Here is a 22,482-nt window from a genome sequence, read left to right on the forward strand (position 1 = left end):
TATTACCAAGCAAAGAGACCCATTAGAGTGAACCAGAAGTTATATAAAGGTGATGAATGGTCTTCACACTAATTATTTCCATCAAAAAAATACAAAAAATACAAAAAGATTGCAATTCAGCATTTATGTACTCTACAAGCACTATCACTAGTAAAACGGACTGATTTGTTGTGCTAGGCTAGCAGGCTCCTCAGGATGATAGCCATTCACATCATATTGGAGTTTATACCTACTCCGCTGTGTTCACTGCATGTTTATGAACGCACGTAGCACTTCAGGTAGGCACATGGACCCTCGCACTGTACGCATCTTGTCCTTTCCTGGTGAGCGGGAAACGAGGACAGCTGACAGAGGAGATGTAAAGCATGCCAGTGGCACCGTGGCCCTTTGTAAACAGTCCATCTGTGTCCCCTCCCTCCTCCATCCCTCCGCCTCCCTCCCTCCCTCTTGCCAGCCCCCTCCGTTAAATTCGACCTCTTAAATAAGAGCCGGGCTAAAATAATCCCTCCTCCACCAGTGTCCATTTGAAATATGACTCAAGTCTTGGGGGATGCTCCGTCCAACCGGAGGGCAAATGCATTAGTCTTAGTTGAGACACCGACCAGTACGTGAACCGCCTGATATATTTAAAGCCAATTAGCAAGGAGGAGGGCAGGACCGCTGCCTCTGTGCGTGAGCTGGCGAGCGAGAGAGAGATGGAGGGAGGGAGGCTGGCCAGGAGTGTGGAATGTCTGGCAGTGGAGTGCCACAAGGCTTGCTAACTAACTAGCTGGTGTTTGATTACCTTTACTAGAAAGAACAGTGAATATTATTGATGGTAATAAAAGATCTTATTGGGAAGCCCATGTTTATTTATATGAGCGAGACTCTCTAGTGCAGTGGGGTTACTTCACCTGCTAAAAACTCATGCCCTACAAGATGATATCCCTAACCTTGACTAAGAATGAATACATAATTTTGTTGTCGAATCATTCTATTGCCTTGCTTTATACAGAACAATGACAGGTTGTACTACCTAATAGACTTCATTAGTACTGTACACAGACATTCTGCTAGGCAAGAGGGTTATGATTTGGCACTGGGCCATCTTGCTTCAGAACAAGGTGTGTTTGAAGCCAATCTGCGCAAGAGTGAAAGTGAAGTCCCCAGACCGCACGCTCACTCTGGAGGACTGTGCTGCTGTGGGCCCTGCTGGGACAGGCACAGAACCAAAGACAAGACGCACACCTTCCCTGAAACTCCTCACACCCCTTGCCCCCAGTCTGCGGGCTTGTACGGAATTTTTAATAACCCCCCCCCCCCTTTTGATTAAAACCTGCCGCGAGCATCTTATTTACGGCAGGATTTGGAGCGGGTTTAAAGGCCATAGGACCCCCGGGCACTCTCTTGCACTTCTATGAATTCAAATACAATGTCCTTGACATCCAGTATCCTGTTCCCATTTTGTACTATTTTTGTGCCGGTTGCAACAGATGAGGGGGTCCTTAAACCAGCTGTTAACCTGTGTTTTTTTCCTCCCTCTCTTTCTCTCTCTCCATCCCCCCCCCCCTCCACCCCCGCCCCTTAATTCGCCAGAGTCGCTCCAGGCAAGAGGACCCAGAGCAGGCTCGCTTGAAACAGAAAGCTAAGGAGGTAAGCGCTGTGGAGATCATTACCCTTGACATTTGAAGACTTTGCTGTATTAATTTTTCATGCCTCGCTACATATGTAATGCCATTTAAAAGTCTGACTTACAAAGTTGGAGGAATTATTTGTGCTGATTGATGTCCGCGTTTGGAAAAGTGATTTTCCTTTCTAGCGAGCACAGCACACACACCAAAGACATCTTCCCACTCTGTCTGTCTCCGTCTCTCTCTCTCACCCCCCCCCCCATTCCCCCATGCCCCCCCATGAACCCCCCCCATTCACTTTCTCTTGCTCCAGATAACATTTGGGTAACTGCCACTCATTGTGCACCGGTGTTTTTAAGGAGATAGATTGAGGGACCTATTGAAGGTGTAGTAAGCGTGTTTCAGATTCACAATACCACTTTCAGTATTAACAATTTGCATTCGAAAGGACCAATAGAAGCTGTTTTACTTCCTTAGTTATAGATACACTTGACTCCAAAGGATGGTTGAAGCTAGGTACAAAGGACCCCAATTGGAGACGTCTCAAATGAAGTAGAAAGCCATGGCTTCTGTTTGTAGAATAGGGTTGTTTTTGTCCTCCCAGTTTAAGACGGAAGCATGTGAATTCCCAGTGGATCCAAAAGTAGACCACTCTTCCTCATCTTGTGGTTGGTTAACTTGGCATGCGTAAGTGGAATAGTTCTGATACGCTGAAAGTTAGTGCCTGTTGATGTTTACTCCCGAAGAAGTACGCACATACACAATGAGTGTCATTTGGACAAAGACCCTGTGCACATTGCTAGAATGGCGCGATGCTGAGAGATGGAGATAGCGTCACCATAATGTTCCTTCAACACCTGATAAAATGCTGAATAGTTTGAATTCCGCCAGCATAAGGTTCAAACGGATTTAAGGTAAGTGTCTTCCCTGTTTGAGAGATCTCCTGCCACCAGCAAGCGTGGCATGCCATGGTTTCCAAGCCCTCAGACTAGATCTCAACCTACCCATAAGCCTGCGTGTATGCAAATGAGGTAGTGTAATAGGCTGTGCGATAGGTTTGCCCGGGGCCGTGTGATCAAAGTGGATCTCCTCCCTGTTAAGTGGCAGGCTGCTCGTCATCTGGATACAGCCAGATTAGCTACTGTGAAGCGCCAGCGCATGCACAGTCTCATTTTCATTTGGAATTTTAAGAAGGTGTGTGTGTGTGTGTGTAGGGGGGTAGCGGTGAAATTGTTACTTTATGTAATGTTCTGCGCGACAGGGATGGCACATTTCTCCCCCTCTCTCGCTCTCTCTTTTTACCCCTCCTTTTTTTTTTTTTTTTGCTTAATGGCCGTCGTTTCTCAGGCCCGTGCCTCTGCGGTTTTCATCACCTGACTGGCTCAAGGGGACAGAGCTGGCTGTTTGTGTCACCACAGACTCCGCCAGGACGGCAGCTCACACATCTGCGCAAATTTCATCTGGATAATGAGCCCGGGCTTCTCTTCCAGGCAAGGGGTTGAGGAGCCAGCTCCCTCCATCCCTCCCTCCCCAGCCCCCTTTTCTTCATGTCCCTAACCGAAAATGTGTTCCGAAAGATGGAACGACACCGTGTTACACACCTCGACAAGGAGCTGTGCTCAAATTGAGTTGCAGCATGATATGTTTGTAGAAGGGAGAGGAGAGTGGTATATTAAGAGGATGGAGCAGGAGCTGGTTTGCGTTCTTTTTTAATGGGGTGGTAGTGAAGCGTTACACCTGTTCTGATACGGAAGAATGTACGTTACAGAAGCTTAAATAATCTGTTGTCATGTTGGCCAGGGCCCTTGATCTTAGGCTTCTACCTACCCCCCCCCCCCCCCCCCCACGCCCCATCGCTTCACCTCACCACAGTACTGCCTCAATCAGACAGCAGAAGACAGAGAGGCAAACTGAGGTGGTGCCTCGATTTCCACCATTCACTAACATTTGCCCAAAAGGTCATATGGGCTATTTTAGAAATGCCCCCAGTGAAAATCAATGGGCAAAACGAGTATTCCTTTTTTTGTCGTGTTGGGTCTGTGTGTGCTCTCTCTGATACTCCGCTGAAGCAGGAGGGGAGGCTCTGCCTAAACATCAGGTCCTCTCTGCTGATGAAAGAGAGAGAGAGCGGGCGGGGGGGGGGAGGGTGAGGGGAGTGAGAGAGGAGAGGGGCAGTATAGATACATCACCATGTCAGACACACAGACACTCTGCGGCCACAGATTCATCATCCCAACCCCGTCTGCAGGCGGCTCTGGACAGAGGAGCTGAGAGGAGACGAGAGTAGAGAAGAGGAGATGGGCGGGGAGAGGAGGAGGAGGAGGATGAGAGCCGGTGTCTGTCCCCGACTTCCTATCTGCCCTGCCTATGCCCTCTCAGCTCGATCTCACACTATGACATCACCCTCTCAGGAGACTCCGTTTACCCTGATCAGCTGGAAGGTGTCAGACAGAAGCACAGGAGACGTTTAGAGAAAAAAACATGAGGAAATCTTTCCCCTTTTTAAGGGTGTGATTTCATACCGATGATCGCCGCCTCCTAATTTTCTTCTTTTCTATTAAACGAGTAAGGGAATGCAGGTCACTGATGTTTCAGGCTATGGCTTTAAGAATCTAATTTGTGGAAGGCGATAAATAATTTATAGTAAATGTGTTATTGGAAAAGCTCAATTATATGTAATCCACCGCATGCTTGAGCGCTTGAGCCTCGTTTGAGCTTTGTAATTCCCCCCCCCCAAAAGAATAACATTATTTACATAATTGAAATAGTTGGAAAATAGGTTAAAAACTTATAACACCATTTGTGACAGTCAAGGGGGAGTCTGAACAGGAAGTGCAACTGGTGAGTACAGAAAATGACTGAGGATGCAGGATCGGCCTAAAATCACAACCTTAAAAACGTTGCTGCTCGAGCTTTGTCCGTGGCATTCCTTCACTACAAACCTTTGTAATGTGGATCTATCGATGAATGTCCTGGTACCTACAGTAGTAGAATATCGTAACCAGGGTTGGGAGAATACACTCGTGGTTGTTCCAGCATTTACAAATGACAGTGGGCCACCACAAGCAGGGCCGAATTCACGCGGGGCATGTGGATGGTGGTGGGGATGGGTGTGTGATGTCTTCTCCCCCTTCCTCTCTCATCATCCATCCATCCAACCACTCATCCAGATCTGTGTCCTTGCAGCCATGCTCCACTTTTCGCTCAGAGTGATTCCAGACTCAGAGCTGTCCAATGGGAATCTCTCGGCTTTTTGTTAGAATAATTTTCCTCAAATATTTTTTTCTCCTCGGGCGTTCCGAGTGTTATTTATTTATTTTTGCCTCGTTTGCACACCAGGATTGCATGAAATGTCTTGAACCGCACTGCAATAAAATCTTGACCCCATTCAACTCTCAACCTTGCCAGCCTCCAATTAAAGACAGAGGCGTTGGATGTCCTGGATGGATGCATAAACATCAACTCATTCCTGGGATCTGGATTGACTTCTTGAGTCCAATCAGCATCAACGTGTACAAACAGTGGTCATAGTTTTACATATTTCTCTGAACGCTATCCATCATGAGAAAGCGCTAACTCGCATTAGGCTAGCGCACATATAATCAGTGGTGGCTTGAAGGTCTAGCTAATGCGCTCCGGGACACAGGTTCATGACTGCCCTCTCATCCTCCACATGTGACCCTGTAACACATAGCCTGTTTAAAACGCCCGCCCACCAGCCCCCCCCACCCCCCAAACAACAACCGCGGTTACACAGCGCTGGAACCTTATGCCAGGACAGAGGCTTACCAAATAGAATGCATTAGTGCTGGTGCATCTGCGGTTCAGAGGTCTTTAATGCTGTGACCTCTCAGAAATGGTATACTTGTTTGAGGCACTCTTCCTTTATTAAACATGCCCTCCGGGGACCCCTTCCTAGCGGGCTACCCTGCCTGAATTCTCCATCAACTCTTCCAGAGTTTTCAACGTTGATTCTTACATTATCTGCTGATTGATACTCGTCAGTTCATGTTGTGTTGGAGTTGAGGCTAACTGTATGCATAAACTGGTCCTATCTCGTACATGCATATATCTGATATCCACACGTCTTTTCAATGATTCTTTTTTACATTCAATGTTGAAGCGTTTCAACAAAGCTGTTTGAGGGAGATCAAAGTGGATTTATTTAATTATTAATTTAATTATAACATAATAAAGATCTGTTTTGAAGTCTCTGTATGCAGGTTACTAAATAGTCCACTCTGGCACTGTTCTTTATTTGTTGCTTTGTTGTCGGTAGTTTCAACTTTTCATAGTCCCCTCCCCCCTCTTCATCTCCCCGAGACATAACGAGGAGGATAGAAAAAGAAAGCAGGCTTTTAAAAATACCTTTGGTGTTCCTGTGTGTTTTCGAATATTACAAAGTGCTGTAATGAGAAAGAAAACAACAAAAAAAGGAGATATGGCTCCGAGGGAGATAGCAGCGCGTCTTCTCTGTGAACGAGCCTGTAGGACCACTTTCTCTTTGTGCTGTGCTACCACTCCTTGGGACTCCTGCGACAGGGGAATTGAGTATACTGAGCTACGCTCGTGGCGAGGTGCCAGCCAGGCAGCCAGCCTCCCTGCCTGGGATGAGAGGGAGAGGAGAGGAGGCAGGAGGCAGGACACGTTTCAATTAGGAAACAAACACAGCGCAGGGGAGGAGAGGAACAGGCTGGGACAGGGCGGTCCCGCCAAAACTCCCTCACTCCCTCACCCTTATGACCTCTCCACCTGCCCCGCCCCACCCCCCCACAAACACACACACACTCAAACACCTGCACACAATTGTCCACTCTTTGATTCTAGGACTATCGTTTTGTATAGAGCGGCGTGGGGTGGGGGGAGGAAGGGGGGGGGGGGGTAGCCGGGGTCTTTGTGAGGTGATGCTAAGTGTGCCAGCTCTGCCCGCATGTTTCCATTAGATTGTCATGTTGGCTAATTAGCGAGCGGCAGCATGATTCACCTTGTTAATTAGAAGGACTTGCACACCATGGCCCTGCGGGCTGAGGGAAAGTGAAGCCCGGCCTCAGAGCCTGCAGTCGCCCGCTGCCTGTGAAGATTCTCCTCTCATCTACCTTCCCCACTTTTCTTCCCTTTTTTTTGATTTGGAAATGAATAAATCATCGGGACCGTCCTCTTAGAGAGTGTGAATATCTGAGTTCATCTTTTACCCAGATGCAAATTAGACCTGATCAATGGAAAGGTGACGAGCAGCCGAGCAAACTGTTAAAGAAAGGAGAGAGGGGAAGAGAGAAACGGGGGAGAGAGAGACAGAGAAAAGACTGCTAGCCCAAGCACGGTAGCATGTAGGGAGACAAAGCAAAAGAACATTTAAAGTCGGAATTTTCCCTTAGATAAGCATTATTTTTAATGATCTCCCCTGTTTCGGCACACTCTGTGTAATGCCTTTAATATGCTCATCTGTTATTCTACCTTGTATGTTCTAGTCAACACTATACTATTAAAGACTATTTCTACAAATGTTTTTCTGCCACATAATAGCTTTGTGGGTAGGTTTTGACTGTTTTAATACAACCTCGACACAGATTTTATACAATCTTTTATAAACAGTCTTTTAATTTCTGCAAATAGGTTTCAAATGAATAGGAACCTCAGGGTCATGATAGTGGCACTCACATAATGACCTTAGCCCCAGGGAGAGCTGAAAGCTCAGAATAATTGGTGGTTGGCACTGGAATCTGAGCTGACGTAGCCTTTGGAGGGAACAGAGTGCACACAGCCAAGACCTGGAGGAGGGATGCATGGCCACAAGTAACACATAGGACTGCGAAAAGATTTAGGATTCACTACTTCTAGATGTTGGTTTTTAATGGTGCCTCCTTTTTTCACAATCTCGGATTATTCTAATTTAATTTTTTATTCATTTACCTTAGAACCTTCAAATAATGCTAATGTTGTGGTAATTATGCATAATTTGCGTTAAACATTATTTGCTATTCAGTCTAGAGACTTGTATTTGTTTTCAGTCCAGCTTTTTTTGTACAATATTCTGTGTAAATATAATTTACATTAGCAACATGGTTTTTACTTCCTGCTATGTAAGATCTGCACTATGGAAGCCTGAACGTCTGAAATCAACCTGTGGGTTCTACTACTGCCATAGCAACCTCTTTCCACATCAGCAGGGTTAAACATGGGTTAGACACGGCAGATAGGTCGACACATTCGGGGTGTACTGAGAGGATATGGGAGTGGGGGGGTTTACAATATGGGCTGCCCAGCCTAATTTCCCCCAGCTAACTAACTACCAGGCATGGTAGATGAGGAAAAAGCCTCCCAGCAGTGAGCTCCCAGATGTTCATGGAGCCGGGACAGACTGGCTCATGCACAAACAGAGTGTGCTCTGCTGCTTCTAGTGTCAAGGGGATAAAACACATGGATGTAGCTGTAGAAGGAGTATCACACACACGCACATACACAACCATTCTCTCTCTTTCTTTAATAGACATACTGGCTATCTATCCCTCTCTTACACATACACAGACACACATATACACACACATGCATTCTCTCTATCTAGTATACGCATTTTGCGTGTCTCTCTCTGTCATGCACACACACGCTCACGGCAGCCTGGTCTATATGGCTAGTTTCCCTAAAGGGTTTTCCTGAAGGGTTTTCCTGCTGTGCCCCCTTGGACCAGGTGGGGTGGATGGGGGGTGGGGTTTGGAAGGGTGGTAGAGATGGACCCCCTGCCCTGCGTTTTTGTTATTCCCTTTGAGCGCCCGCCCCCCCCCCCCCCCCCCAGTTGTCTGTGACGTCAGGACTCCGTGTTCCGCTCCACCAAGGACATCTGTCTGTAAGCGTCTGGGGGGCCGTGAGCACAGCCCCGGGCCAGTCGGGAGAGAGAGAGAGAGAGAGGGAGAGAGAGAGAGAGAGAGAGAGATAGAGAGAGAGAGAGAGAGAGAGAGAGAGAGAGAGAGAGAGAGAGAGAGAGAAGCCTTTGTTACAAGCCTGCATAGATAGAAAGCGTCAGGGCGTCCATCATGGAATCCTCTGCTCCCCTCTCTATGGGCTTAGTGCTCTGGGTCTCTCTGTCACCGTTCCACACATTTTTGCGTCATACGAGAATGCAGGGTCGTACATGGTTGTGAAGTGGACAAAAGGAGGGATTCTTATTTTGATGGGATTTGACACTTGAAGGGCATTTTCAGCAAAGCATTTCTGTCAGGAAATTATTCAGAAAAAGCAAAAGAGTGACTGATTTAACAATTGGAAAACTGCAGTCACTCGGAAGTGTCTTAAAAAGACAAACATTTACCTCCACTGAATACACATTAATTTACTAAATCCTTGCTCCTATATTTTTTGCCAGCTACTGTATGTTGGAATTTTTTTCAACTTCAGCTTTAGAGTGTTAGTCTGACTGTCACACGTGTTCATTGTAAATCTGTAACACCAGAAGTTCACACCTCCAATCTAGAAGACCAGTCATTGATTCAAGTTTCTATTCAGGAGTTTGCATTACATCTCAGATATGTTCTGCTTCTCCTGACCTTTGTAAATAATTTGAGTTTACAAGTCTCATTCCCTGCTTCCAAAGGGCATAGGCTGACTACTTTGAGGACTGGTATTTAAGAGACTTGGGAATACTTACCCGCAGACATTGATCCAACATGGCAAATGTATGTTTGTTCTAAATTGTTTTTATTTTTAAATACTCTGTATTTTTTCTCATCTGCTGAAGCTCTAGCTTTAAGAATCCCTGTCAATGTTGGTTGGGATACTAGTCATGTAGCTTAGCCCAGTCTAACCCTGGGGTCTAGTCTGGTCCAGCCCAGGTCTGGTCCAGCCCAGGTTTGGTCCAGCCCAGGTTTGGTCCAGCCCAGGTCCGGTCTTGTTCAGCCCAGGTCAGTATTCATCTGAGGTGGCCTAACCCATCTCTGTGGCACCAGGACCCCAGATTGAGATCAGTCTGTGAGCATCAGTAGCCTCACCAGTAACGGGAAACGCAGACTGTAGGGTTACAGATGGTGAAATGAGGTCTGCATTCATCATGCAGCCATAAATCTGAAATGCAGGCAGTTGCTGCGGGCGCAGTGAGCCCATGCCTGGTGCCAACTGCCAGCCAGCGATGCCGGCATCCTGGTGCCATCAGTGAGATAGCAGACCCCCACTCTCTCTTTCCTCTCTCTTTCTCTCCCTCTCTGTTTACTATGCTGCCGGATCCTTTCAGGTCAAGCCTGGGGAGTTTTTTTTTTTGTTTGTGGCCAAGCCTAACAGGGTTGACCGTGATAACAGTGAGCCATGCAGCTGATAGCTGGACCGGGGCTATGAACATTTCCACATGCAGCAGCATCTCGCTACAGTCGCTGTTCTAGCATCTGTCATTAGCGTAGCGCTGCTTGACTTAACACCTTAACACTCCTCGAAATCACTCCCCAAACTTGTAGTCAGGAGGGGTGTTGAGACTGGCTCTTGCCTTGACACCAGGTTTGGAACCGTTTGTGTAAAGTGGTAGGAGGACTTTAACTGTGATGGAAAATTAAGGGAACCAGCAAAAAAGTTTGGCTGTGTTTCTGGTGTGCCAGTAGACTGTCCTCCACCCCTCCTCTCTACTCTATGTTGTCAGCGTGTTTGAATTTTGCTGAATTTCTGCCATGCTATATGTGAAGTGGCAACACCCTAAAGGGCGCACCATGCCGGGGGCATCCAGAAAAAGACAGAGACAACTGCTCGCACATTTTGGATCAGGGGTTTGTAAACCAAAGCAACCTTTTACAGAATAACCATCTAAGAGCAACATGAATTTCCCCTGATCAGACAACAACACATGCATACATGAAAAAAAGCCCGCACACACACACACACACACACACACACACACACACGCAGAGAGGGGTAACATAAAAGAACATGAAAGACATGAAAGAGCACATTGATTGTCCCTGTACGCTTCGACCCAGGCCTCCCCCCTATTGGGCAGACAGGCGGGTGGGCAGGCATGTGGGCTGCGGCCAGGGTTGATAGGCACGTGTGTGTGTGTGTGTTTGAGGGAACGGGCTGACGCCCTCTGTGCCATCCCCCGGGGGTCTCACACGTCCGCCCAGCAGAAAGGCCAGCTCCCAGCGACGCTGACTCCCTTCAGCCCCGCGGCTAGACATGACATTACCTCAGGCTACACACACACCCACACACACACCCACACACACACACGTGTACACACATACACAGACTTGACATTACCTCAGGCGGTGCCTCGCCATCACTCCCCCCCTTTTGCCCATCACAAACTGAAAAATCACCACAGACCATGTGACCAGGCAGTGCCGGTGACATGAGCTCTGCTAATGGGTGACAACAAGCTGCCATTTTGTTGCTGGGGGTTTTGGGGAGGGAGGCAGAGACATGAACGGAAAGGAGGATGTTAGCACAGTGTGTTTGTAACACTGAAGAGGTGTGTATGGAGGTGGAGCGGAGGTGGACAAAGACCTGTAGGTTCCGAGTGGTCATCGATTAAGAATGTGTTAAACATGAGTCTGCAATGACAGGCGAGATAGAACTGAATATTTCTGACGATGTCTTGGTAATCACATGCAGTGCTATCAATACTACCTAGCTGCCTGAGGACTTCTTTGTTTTCCCCTTGTGTTACAATGAAACGTTTTTGACCCATGAAACTGGGAGGTTTGGAGACCAGCCTGACATGTGTCCGGTTGTGTTTTCCTCCTCAGATGCAGCAACAGGAGCTGGCTCAGATGAGGCAGAGAGATGCCAACCTGACAGCCCTAGCCGCCATCGGACCACGCAAGAAACGCAAGATGGACTCTCCGGGCTCCACGCCGTCAGGGGCAGAGGTAAGAACACCCCCATTTAAAAAACTGATATTAAGGGTGGCATTCAAGTTTTATGGATACTGAGAGGAAACGCAGTTTGAGCTGCAACAAAATGATGAGAGAAAATAAAAGAAAACAACATGGCCGCCTGTCTTCCCAGATGAGGATGTAGAGCTCTGATAATATCATATTTATGTATACAATCAAAATTGAGCTGTAAAGTTGTGAATATGAGCAACTAAAATCCCCCTTTTAGGAGTGGAGTTTGTCTGACTGACCGCATGTTGTTATTTGGCCCCTGTGAGCCGGCATGGCGGTGCAGGGACATTGTGTGCCACCCTCTGAACCATTGTTCTCAAGTTTATTCATTTTCAAAGTGAATAAAGATGAGCTCATCTGAAATCTACAATTAGAGTCATGAGCCAAAACCTTCCTGATAGGACTTACTAGGATGAGGAGAGGTGGGGGTAGACTGTTTTGTGAAGGGCACTTTTCTTGGTTTGTTTAGTGTTTCTGGGATTTGGAACATCACTGTGTTCTCCCTACCAGACGGTCGTAACTGGAGGAACCTGTTGTAGATGAGCCCAGGTTCATCTAATAAACCACTCTCCAAACCTCTGTTTGCTAACAGAAGGAAGATGGTAGGAAACAGGTCTGTCATACATGAAGCAATATCCACACTGACAGGGCCTGAGCAAGCCGACTCATTCCCATATGACTTGGCCCGTCTGCTGGTAATTAAGATGAGTTATGCTATTATAAAGGGAATGGTCTGGGTTTTTTTTTATTTATAACAGCTTGAGTATCACATTTCTTCAACACAGGGTCAGGCATTAATTCATTCACGGTGGCTGTAAACACAGATTTGTTTTTTACAAAATGTCTCGACGATTCTCGACAAGAATTCTGAGTAATGCTGTGGGTGAATGTGATGAATGTAAAGTAGAGTTTTATATTCTGAATGTAAATTGGTCATTTTAATAACCTGCTTATTGGGTTGTGTCTTCACATCATTCGCTTAGTTGCAGTCTGCTTCGGAGGGAGCATAGCAATGCGCCCGGTATAAAAAGCATAAATAACAAAATAAAAGCATTACTTCTGGTCCTTGAGTGCTGAGCCAACCTCTTTCACTATGTTTTACCCTGATCGCTTTGTGAGACCACCCTCCCTACCCCCACCCTCTTCCCCAAGCATCTGAGAAAAGAAACACAGTATACTCACCAAATACACAGTCACTCAGAAACTAAACATCCATCCATCCTGATCCCTTTTTTGCATGCTGTACACGTATAATTAGAGAGGAATCGGGGGTTGAGAAGGTAAGGAAAGTTACCCCCCCATCCCAACCCCTTGTGAACGATTGCAAGCGGAAGGAGGAAGGAGGGGGAGGAATCTTAACTTATTTTCACTTCATTTTCACCTCCTCACATTTCTTCATTTCACATGGACTGGAAAGTGCCTGCGGCGTTCTCTTTCCCTTCTCCAGAGCAAAGTGAATGTGACTTTTCTAAGGGGGTCACAGGATGCCTGCAGGCCTGTGGGTGTTACTGGACTGTTGCCGGCTCTCAGCTTCACTGAGGGGCTTGTCATAGATTTCATCTCCACAGAAATGAGCCGGGGGGGCCTGGCCAGGAGCGCAGGCAGCAGCCAGAATTATGAAGGGCCCACGCTGATTATTTCCCTCTGACATCGCATCCTGAGCTCTCCGCATTAATCCTAGACAAAGGCAGCCCTTCAGTGCTACGCCAGAGCTCAAATTAGGGAGAGGAGGAGGGGGGGGGGATAGATAATGACCTTCTTGAGATCCTGCTATGTTAGCAAAGCTCCTGTTGAAACCACCCCTCTTTTCCTCTCCTCCATCTCTTGAACCCACCTCCTCTTCTCGTCCTTTTTTGCGTTCTTCGACCACCCTTCCGCTGTGTTCTGACCGTGACAGAATTCAGGTGACACCATTTCGGTACATGTTTTTTTCTTCTTTCCCTCTATTTGATGGTGGCTTGGCCAGGGCCTGTTCCTGGACCAGGACTGCCCAGGGCTGTGAAACTGATAGCCAGTCCAGACTAGGGAGCCTGTCTCCTGCCAGATCTGGTCTGCAGGAGGGAACAAAGGGGGCCTTACAGGGCTCCGCAGGGCGGATTAAGCTGAGGGAGCCAATGAGAGGGGTCGCTCGTGGGGGCAGAGGAGGGCTTCGGCGTGGCCCCGCCGGTGGGTCACACAGCACAGGCGGGGGCCGCAATACACACACCTTCATCACGCATACACACACACACACACACACACATCAACCCCCTTCAGCTCAGCACGCGTTGACTTTTGAAGTGCAGTACAAAGCCATTGGGCTTAGATGGAGAAGGACTGAGGGGGAATGAAGTGGTTGGATGAGAGGGAAAAGGAGGGCAGGTGGAGGTGAAGATGATGTTGTCCATTTGACTTTTCATTATTAGAGACCAAGAGGGCTCCGGCTCTCATATTACATGCCATTTCATGACATATTGTTGTCAATATCAAATTTTTGTATTTTGTATTGACTTTGTGAAGATAACTGTGTTGTGATGGTGTCCACTTCAAAGTGATTTAAGGGCTCAGTGTTTCAAGCTTGAGAGTGTCTTTGTGAGGGGAAATCCTCACGAGTGCAGTTTAACACAAGGTACAGGCGAGTCTCATCTTTCAGAAGCAGAGTGCCTCTCCTCACACGAGAAGGGTAGGCCCTGTGGTGTAGGCTCAGCTCAGAGCCCTGAAACCTCTTTGACACATTTACCAGCCTTGAGATACCATCCAGCCACTCCGGCCATTTATCACGTCATAGGAAAAGCCTTCTCTGTCGGCGTAAAACAAACAATGGCCCGGTCACATCCAACTGCACTGCCGTTCTATGTTCTCCAGCAAGGCGCAATGTCTGAAAAAAAAGAAGTATGCTGGAGATTTAATAGCAAGTAGTAATTTTTCCATTTGAATTCATTTCACCTTCTTACTTTGAGAGTGTAGATCAGAAAGAGGGAGTGAGGCAACAGAATGAGAGGCACGGGGAGAGTGAGGGGGGAAAAGCACAAGGAAAACTGATGCCCTTTCCTCCAGCGAAATTAACAGGAATCACGTGGAAAACAATCTGAGCTTCCAATGAAAGGGGGAACCATTAAAATTTGCCCGGAGCTATGGACTGCACCCAATATCACTAAAGCTGCACTCACTACAGATGTGGAGGCTGGCTCGCAGGCAAACTATGCTCTGTTCTATAGCTACAATTAAAATCAACCTCTCTGCCAAAAAATAAGAGGGGGGTGGGGGGGTGGGAGGGGAGTAAGGGAGGAGAGAGAAAGGCAGACATAGAACATCAAAGACAGATTGAAATGTGTAGACAGTAATAAGAGTGGTCTCCAAGCCCCGCGGTTCTCCACGGTCCCCTTGTTAATGAGAAATTTTGACCTCTGGTTTGTAAGTTAAACTTGTAATCTCAGTTAATGAAGTAAATCAATCCCAACTTAGAGTGTGCAGTTTTCGACCATCTCTGTTCCCTCCCTCACCCGCAATCTTCTCTTCCTCTCTCTTTCTCCCTCTCTCTTCTCCCTCCTCTCCTCCTCTTTTTCATCTCTACTCCTCCTTCTTCCTTCCTTCTCGATGTGCCGGCAACCCTGCGAGGAAACGGACAGACAAACAGGAAACCCGGGCAGCATCGTGGTCTTACAGCGGGGCGGGGCGTAAAGCAGGAGACTAGGCCGTCTGTTTGGTTAAGATGTAAGACAGGCCAGCTGTGTGGTTACAGAGAAGAAGAAGGGTTTGTGGGAGGGGGGGGGTGTGCTCGTCATGATATCCACCGCCATCCCACCTCCTTCTTCTCCCCTTCCCTCAAGCCCCTCCGTCCAGTGAGATTTCCACTCAGAGCTCTGTGGAGGAGGGAGCGCAGCCTCTCTGCTCTCTTACTCTCTCCTTAACACGGCCTCGTCCTCTGGGCGGGTGGGGGGGCTCATTTGGGCGTTCTGCCTCTTCTATCTTGGAGGGAGGGGCTTCTATTTGATCTGCTGGGTACAGGCATTGACCTCGCATTGGCTGTCATTTGAATCTCCCAAGTCATATGTGTTGAGGGCACTTGGAGTAGAGCCCGCATCTCCATATGTAACGCTATGGTATAATGAGCCTGTGTGGGTTCTCTGCACATGCTACATAAACATGATTGAAGAGGGCATAGAGAAGCTGTTATCGGTTACGTAACATCGGGGAGATTATAATGTTAGTTTGACTTTCTTTGTCTCCGGGCTGTTCTCTTTTTTCGAAGGCGAGGACAAAGAGGAGTTGAGCCTTAAGAGCAGTTACAGGAGCGCGCTGGAGCGCTGCCATGTTCTCTGAGCTCTCCCAGAGTTCACTCTGCCAGCTTCCCCCCTGTACCGTGCAGAGTGTGATGCTGATGCACCACATCGGTCATATGGTCAACAGGCTAAAACATTTAAATGGGAATAGCTACTCCAGTTCTCAAAATGTGTTTGATTCTACAGCAGATTCGAATCAAAGGTACTGAACTGTGAAGGACTGCGGAACAACTGTTGTGTATTTGTGTCATGTTTCTTGAATATGTATGAGTAAATACACAAGATATGAATTGACGAGATTGCCGTTGTGCATGGTTTGTTTACTTTGGTATAAAACTGTCAGAGCACATCAACGTTTGGATTTTAATTCACTTAAAAGTGGGAAATATGGCAAGGGTTAAATAGTTATGAATCATGGTGTGGAAGATGTAACACTGCATGCCTATCATAGACACATAGACCCCTATTGCAGGAACAAACATTAGGAATGACTAATTATAGAATGGGTCACTGAATGTCAGCGCCGGAGGAGTTATTTAAGGTTTCCTTATTTTCACAAAGTCAAAAAAATTTACTGGAAAATGTTGAAGTTATGTGTATACATGACAACAATAAAATACAAATGTGCCCAGTTCATCTTTAAAACAAACTCTTGATACCAATCTACAAAACAAAAACTATTATTGTTATTAAATAACACTGTAAAGCTAGCCAATATGTAAGTGAATTTGCTTGTTCTTGGAAGCTGATATCATGAGTTACAGTGTGCAGTCTTCCCCTCAGCTGGTACGCCTGGAGAGAGGAAGGTGGTTGCTGCGGTAAGAGACTCCCTGAGGTCTGGTTCCTGTCCTGCTTCGCTATAGAACCTCTCCAGGAGGCGTACTACTCACAGGACCCTCCTCTGACCCCTTGCACTAACCTGCTCCAACATGCTTGTGCACACACACACACACACACACACACTCACTCTCACTCACACCAGCTTCACCAAGTCAGGTTAGAGCTCATAATGACCAACTCTAAGTAAATGTTTCCAAGAAAAGATATGTCAATAAGAAATAGCAGTTAGAGTCAGTAACCTTATGCCCCAGAGCCCTAAGAGATCCTATCGGTTAGGGAGCAGGGAGAAAAAAGACAGTGCTGTCAGGCTTTAATAACATCCGGCACGTCAAATGCACCAGTTGGACCTGTCTCATACTGTAGACCTATGAACTAGTTTTTCTCACAGCCTGTAAATTGCCACAGTTTAGTGTTTGTTAGAGTTAAAAGGGATCTAAAGCCATAGGTCTGTATGTGCTTTCTTACCTTGATGGCAGTCTGCAGACAAGTGGAAACTATGTAAACTGTAGGAGTGAGTTGTCAAAATATTCACCAAAACACGACCATGGCAGTTGGTGTGGTTGCACAATGTTTGAGTTATCCACTTAAGGCAGCGGGATCTGTTTCCATCTTTGTTAAAAACAACATCTCTGTTCGCCTTCTAGAAGGTTGCCTCAACCATAATTATGAATGTGTGTGTGTGTATGTGAATGTGTGAGTGTGTGTGTGTGTGTGTATGTGTGAGTGTGTGTGTGGGTGTAGGAGACTTGGCTCTGTCTAGCGGGCGTTTGTGGAACAGTGGTGCAAAGTCTTGGCCTGTTTAGTTGTCAGGACAATAGGGCACTGTTTAGGGCTTGGAGTCTGGCCATTGGTCCTAGGTGTGGCGTCCACTCCTGAGTTGGTCAGCCAGTTCTCTTGGCCCTTCTGGCCAAGCCATGGGAATGGGGAAGTTCAGTCCAAGCTGTTGAACGATACACCAACTTAACATGCCTCTTTATTTTCATTAGAGCTAGACCAGTTTTTGTGGATTCATGAAATGATCTGATATCTTTGTGATATTCATAAATAGATTTTACATTCATATATGTACATACATGTGTGTATTTGTGCTAATGCTGTAAAATAATCATTTAGATAAGAAACTCTTATATTTCCATATTCATGGTAAAACAGTGATCCTCCTCGTCTTTGCCTTTAAAACTTTGCCCTAAAATAATGGTTAAATATACAGTTTTGACAACAAAGTTGAGCCTCGGGCACTTAAAAGATACCCATCTTAAAGAAATTAATTACCTCCCTTGTTAATCTTGATATAATTAAATTTCTGAAGAATGAAATTTGCTGCAGTTTTCTGCTCTGCGTTGGTGCCATGGAGACGGGGCGATAATGGCTGCTTCTCCTGCCTCCTGTCCAGGGAGGCAGGGACATGGGGACAGCCTGGCATCCTGGGTCTTGTTCTGGGCTACGCCGTGCTGCGCTCCCCCTAAACCCCCGCTCTCCATCCCACGCCTCTACCACTCATAGGGCTAGAGAGAACCAGGAAGAACATCTCTATTACTGTACTGCCTTACCAGGAGTGTGTGTTCATGTGCGTGTGTGTGTGTGCTTGCATGTGTCTGTTCCACAGTCCTGGAGGAGCTGGGAGGGTCTCTAAATTGCATCATGGTCAGTGATAAGATGGCTACATGGATGGAGCTTGTGAGCACCCTCTGCTAATGAAGTTGTGTCCTCAAAGCCAGTGTGAATCTGCAGCGATCGGGCCCTGGAGAGCATGGAGTTCACCCCTCTCTGGCTCCCCTCAGGAGCTGCTGCATGTGTCTTTGTCTCACTTCCTACCGTTATTTATAGTGCACCCCCTCTCACGCTGTTAGAAGACGTGGTGATTGGTTTGTGCAGTGTAGCAGTGACATTAGCAAGGAAGCAGTGTTGTTCTTGTTACTATTTATTCAAGTTTGTTTTTCTTTGACTGTATTATTCCTGTCAGCTCTATTGTCAGCTGAAAAGGTTTGAGCCTGGGGAGAGGAACATGGGGAAACGCTGGAAATGATCTTTCATTAAAAGCTGGCAGGGGGCAGGAAGAAATACATAAAAACGTTGATGTAGGCAAAAGAAGTACATGGCACAAATGCCAACATAAACATAGTTTTACATATCGAGATCTGCAATAGTGTTTTTGTCTTGCTATCCATAGTGGCCTCTACAGTACTGGAAAAAGACACAGTTTACAAAAAACCCTGTTAGTTTATCATTGTAGTCTTTAGTTAAAGTACTTTGTTAGTTTTTTTTCAGTGCCGTGCTGTAATGTAGGACCACTTAACTATACGCAGGATCACTTTTGAGGTGTATTCCTCAAAACAACAACAACATATTACGTTAGAACATAGTTTGGTTAGTTTAGTTATAAAGTTGCTTTTCCAGTTTTATTGGATCTCAGCAGCAAGACTATAAGTTAGGAGGAGCATTCCTGAAGATGACTTTTAATTTGAAGGGCCTTTGGTCCCTTGCTGGGAAAAGCTTGATTAAAAAGAAGGGCACCATATTGTTTGCAGATGGAGGTGCTTCAGGAAGAGTCTAATTGAATTTATGCATTGGGATGCCAGGCCAGCCAGAGCACCTGTCTGGCACATAGAGCTGCATGTGACTCTGGAAGAATGACAGGAAAATCTGTAGTTCTCCTCTGAAAGTCATTATATAGTTCTCACAGCAGGTACCAGTAAGCAACTAGGTTAACAATTAGGCTGTGGCTATAGTGATGAAGAAAGTGTTTTGTCTGTCTCTTCATAATCGGAGTGACTAAGTTCAGTTGAGTTCTGGATTCGAATAAGTATTTATCATTCTGCAGATTGGGAGAGATAACCAGACGTCTGACAGTAAATGACAACACAACACCAGGCTTGGTCTCAATCATGTCTCTCCGCTCTGAAAGCCGGAGAACCATCTTTTATAGGGCACAAGAATGTAAACATAGATGGTGACAGATAGGCAGTTATGACGTTACAACAGTCTGACACATAGACACAATCTACTCTTATTAATAGCAAGCTTACATGATAACATACTAACTAGTATCCAATGACTAGTTCTATTGATTAGTGAATAATGTAAGCACACAGGAAATCCCAATTTCTTCCACACTACTTCCATAAACTATTTTACAGTTTGTTGTGAAAGTGAACTGTCATTTGTTTTCCCACTCATCCCCTGGCTAGGTTATACCCATTCTGCATACATTGTATCTCATGTATACTGTAGTTTTACAGTGGTCTGCTTTGACCCAGATATTTCCTATACACAGCTATATTCCATGATGTATTTTATTCTCTAAACTATGATTATCTTTTCAAACCTTCTAGGCCCTTCCCTGTTCTCAATGAACTCCCTGCTGTGAGACCAGCCCTGCTCTGTATGCTTTATCCCTCCCTTTTAACCTCGACCAACTATCAGTCCTCACTTCAGTCCACCAGAGCGACATACAAGCCGTTAGTACGCCCCGATTAGCCTACCTCAAAGAACAATCCTCCTCTTTTTACAACCCGTTTGCATTGTTTGGTTGGAGCACATTCTGTACAATTGTTGCTAAATCTTCAATATGTTCTTTGTTGTTGTGTTATTTATTTTTTATCATGAAGAAACACAGCATGGCTAAAATTAGCTTCAGAAAATGGTGCGAGAGAATAAACAAGCAGCTCCATTAGGGAGGGGGGGGGGTATTGGCTGGGTTGCCTCTCCTCATGGAGGCCCATTAAAAGTGGTAATGTCTGCCTGCAGCCCAGCCTGGGGGAGCAGGGAGAGGCCAGGGAAGGCATATTTCACATGCATCAGACACTGGAATTAAATAGACCAATGTTCCCTAAAAAGACTGAAGTACATCTCTTTCTGATGTGCGTCCCGGGCAAAAATTCATTGATCTCGGAATGTCCCTTGGCAATTATAAAATATTAAATCCAAGTCGCACTTTTCGGTTCACTTAAAAAAAAACTCGTTTTTTTTTTTTGCTCCTTTCCATTTGATTGAATTTAAGAAAGAAAAAAAAATGTGGCAATGGCTGGTCATAGGAAATGCTGCACTAATAATAACACTAAGATCATAACACCAATGCCTTGTTATGTCCCATTATATTTTTTTCCTCCTAAACTTCTGATCATTAAAAAGGGGATAGGGTTTATTCACAGAAAAACAGACTAGCTCTTTAAAGATATATCTCACTGCTGAAGCATCAGAGTGGTTTTATCAAGCTGAGCAAATGACTGGAATTGTTGCACGGCGGGGATTGAGCCCTGTGTGATATCTTCATTTCTGGAACACAAAGGCCCACTCACCCTCTAAAGCTTCTTCCAGAACTCTGGGGACGACAAATATTTGTCAGCTGCTTTCCATTAAGGGTCTGTGGGCCCCGCGCCTGCCTCCATGTCCCCTCGTTGTCCTCCTACATTACAGAGGGGCTCTGCAGTTAATTGCCCAAATCGTTAAATTTACCGTTGATCTCAATAAATATATTCAGGCAGCTGTTTGACAAGGCACACAGTTCATTAGGCCCCTGTGCTTGTTTGTCGTTTCCCTAATTAAGATTTTGAATCGATCATTGGGTGCGTAATGTACGGTGTTGCCTGCCTTTTAAAGGGAGACTTGTTTCTGGGCTTAAAGCAGTGACATCCGCTCACTAAAGCTCTACCACTTAGCCCACTGACTGCAAAGGGAATTGCACATCCTGTGCTAATTAGGAAGCCCAATTAACTGTGAAATTCAGGCAGTTTTGACAAATAATCTCTGCAGAATTCAGACATCACCATGTACGGTATTATCATATTCATCCTGAATGAAAGAAGAAGGAATGAAAGAAAAAAAGACTAGTGATTCAGAAAGACTCTTGACAACGGTTTGTTTTGCTTAAAGGTAATCATTTGTTGGGAGTGTCCCACAAGTTTGAGTTTCTTTCACATCTATTTCCATTATGCCCTCCAGGATTCAGCATTCATTTACAGTAAATGTTGGAATGAAACAAAACAGGGCCACAGATATATCACAGAGGACTTCAGTGATATTGGCCTCTGAGAAATGACCATTTTGGTCTTGGAATAAAGAATTAAAATAAACACACTGATTGCTCCTAAAGTATGTTAGAGGGAGTTATTACCAACCATGGCTGAGGTACGGCTGTTTGTGCTCTGACCACTTCAAAACATTGTGGTTGGAGAGACTGGGGTTAATTCAGCAGGGTAGAGCTAGCCACCCATCCGAAACAAAGGATTGCCAGAACCAGAGAATGTCTATGGTTTTGTGTCTCATTCCACATTTGATTCATTATCACATGTATATTTTAGATTGCATCAATTATGTATTTGTTGGACTAATGAACGATCTTGTCTGATAGAACTTGGGAGAGTTGTGAGTATCCGGATTTGGTCTTGTGTGCGTGCGTCAGTGTGCTGATTACAAGTCGTGTCAGTTCAAAAAATGTTCCAAGCTTTGCTGAATAGGCTGTGTGGGCCTTTGTGAGTGTTTATATACACAGAGAGCGGGAGAGGGAGCCTAGGGATGGAAACACACGTCCTGGGTCAACCTTTATGAGTACAGTGTACTCTGCTGTACAATGTGTGTGTGTTTGTGTGATACAACCCATTGACAAGCATCAACCAGGCCCCTACTATATATCTATTACCTGTCCGCACCATCCGGCCTGCTTTATAATTGGGCACACAGGAAGGTGCTTGGCGCTAAGCTTGCAGTGTGTTGATTATACAGCTTTACAGCAAGACTCCATTGAGTAGAGAATGCAATGGCTGTGGCTGTGAGTGTGTGTATGCCGGTGCTGTTTGCACACCAGGCAGCGCTGGAGGTGTGTTTGTCGGGCGCCAACGGGCGCACCAGCAGCTGCCCGCCCCAGGTGCAGGAAAGAATCAAGCACTTCCTTTTACAAGAAATGTAATTATTATG

General features: G+C 46.0%; 1 protein-coding gene across 3 annotated transcripts in view; it reads left to right on the forward strand.

Moving 5' to 3' along the window:
- Positions 1-22,482, forward strand: part of LOC146246746 (transcription initiation factor TFIID subunit 4) — a 50,251-nt gene that overhangs the window by 20,041 nt on the left and 7,728 nt on the right. Inside the window, exons 12-14 of one of the 3 annotated variants that reach the window (XM_084682394.1) lie at positions 1,576-1,632; positions 11,327-11,449; positions 15,699-16,301. In XM_084682394.1, coding sequence (XP_084538520.1) covers positions 1,576-1,632; positions 11,327-11,449; positions 15,699-15,719 — 201 coding nt within the window. In that variant the 3' untranslated portion in view covers positions 15,720-16,301. Of the gene's footprint in view, positions 1-1,575; positions 1,633-11,326; positions 11,450-11,936; positions 12,515-15,698; positions 16,302-22,482 lie in introns of those variants that run through there. The other 2 variants (XM_084682393.1, XM_084682392.1) reach the window with 2 other exon arrangements.

The sequence above is a fragment of the Hypomesus nipponensis genome, chromosome 19 (genome assembly GCF_054491055.1).
Source record: "Hypomesus nipponensis isolate SF chromosome 19, ASM5449105v1, whole genome shotgun sequence".
Lineage (NCBI taxonomy): Eukaryota > Metazoa > Chordata > Actinopteri > Osmeriformes > Osmeridae > Hypomesus > Hypomesus nipponensis.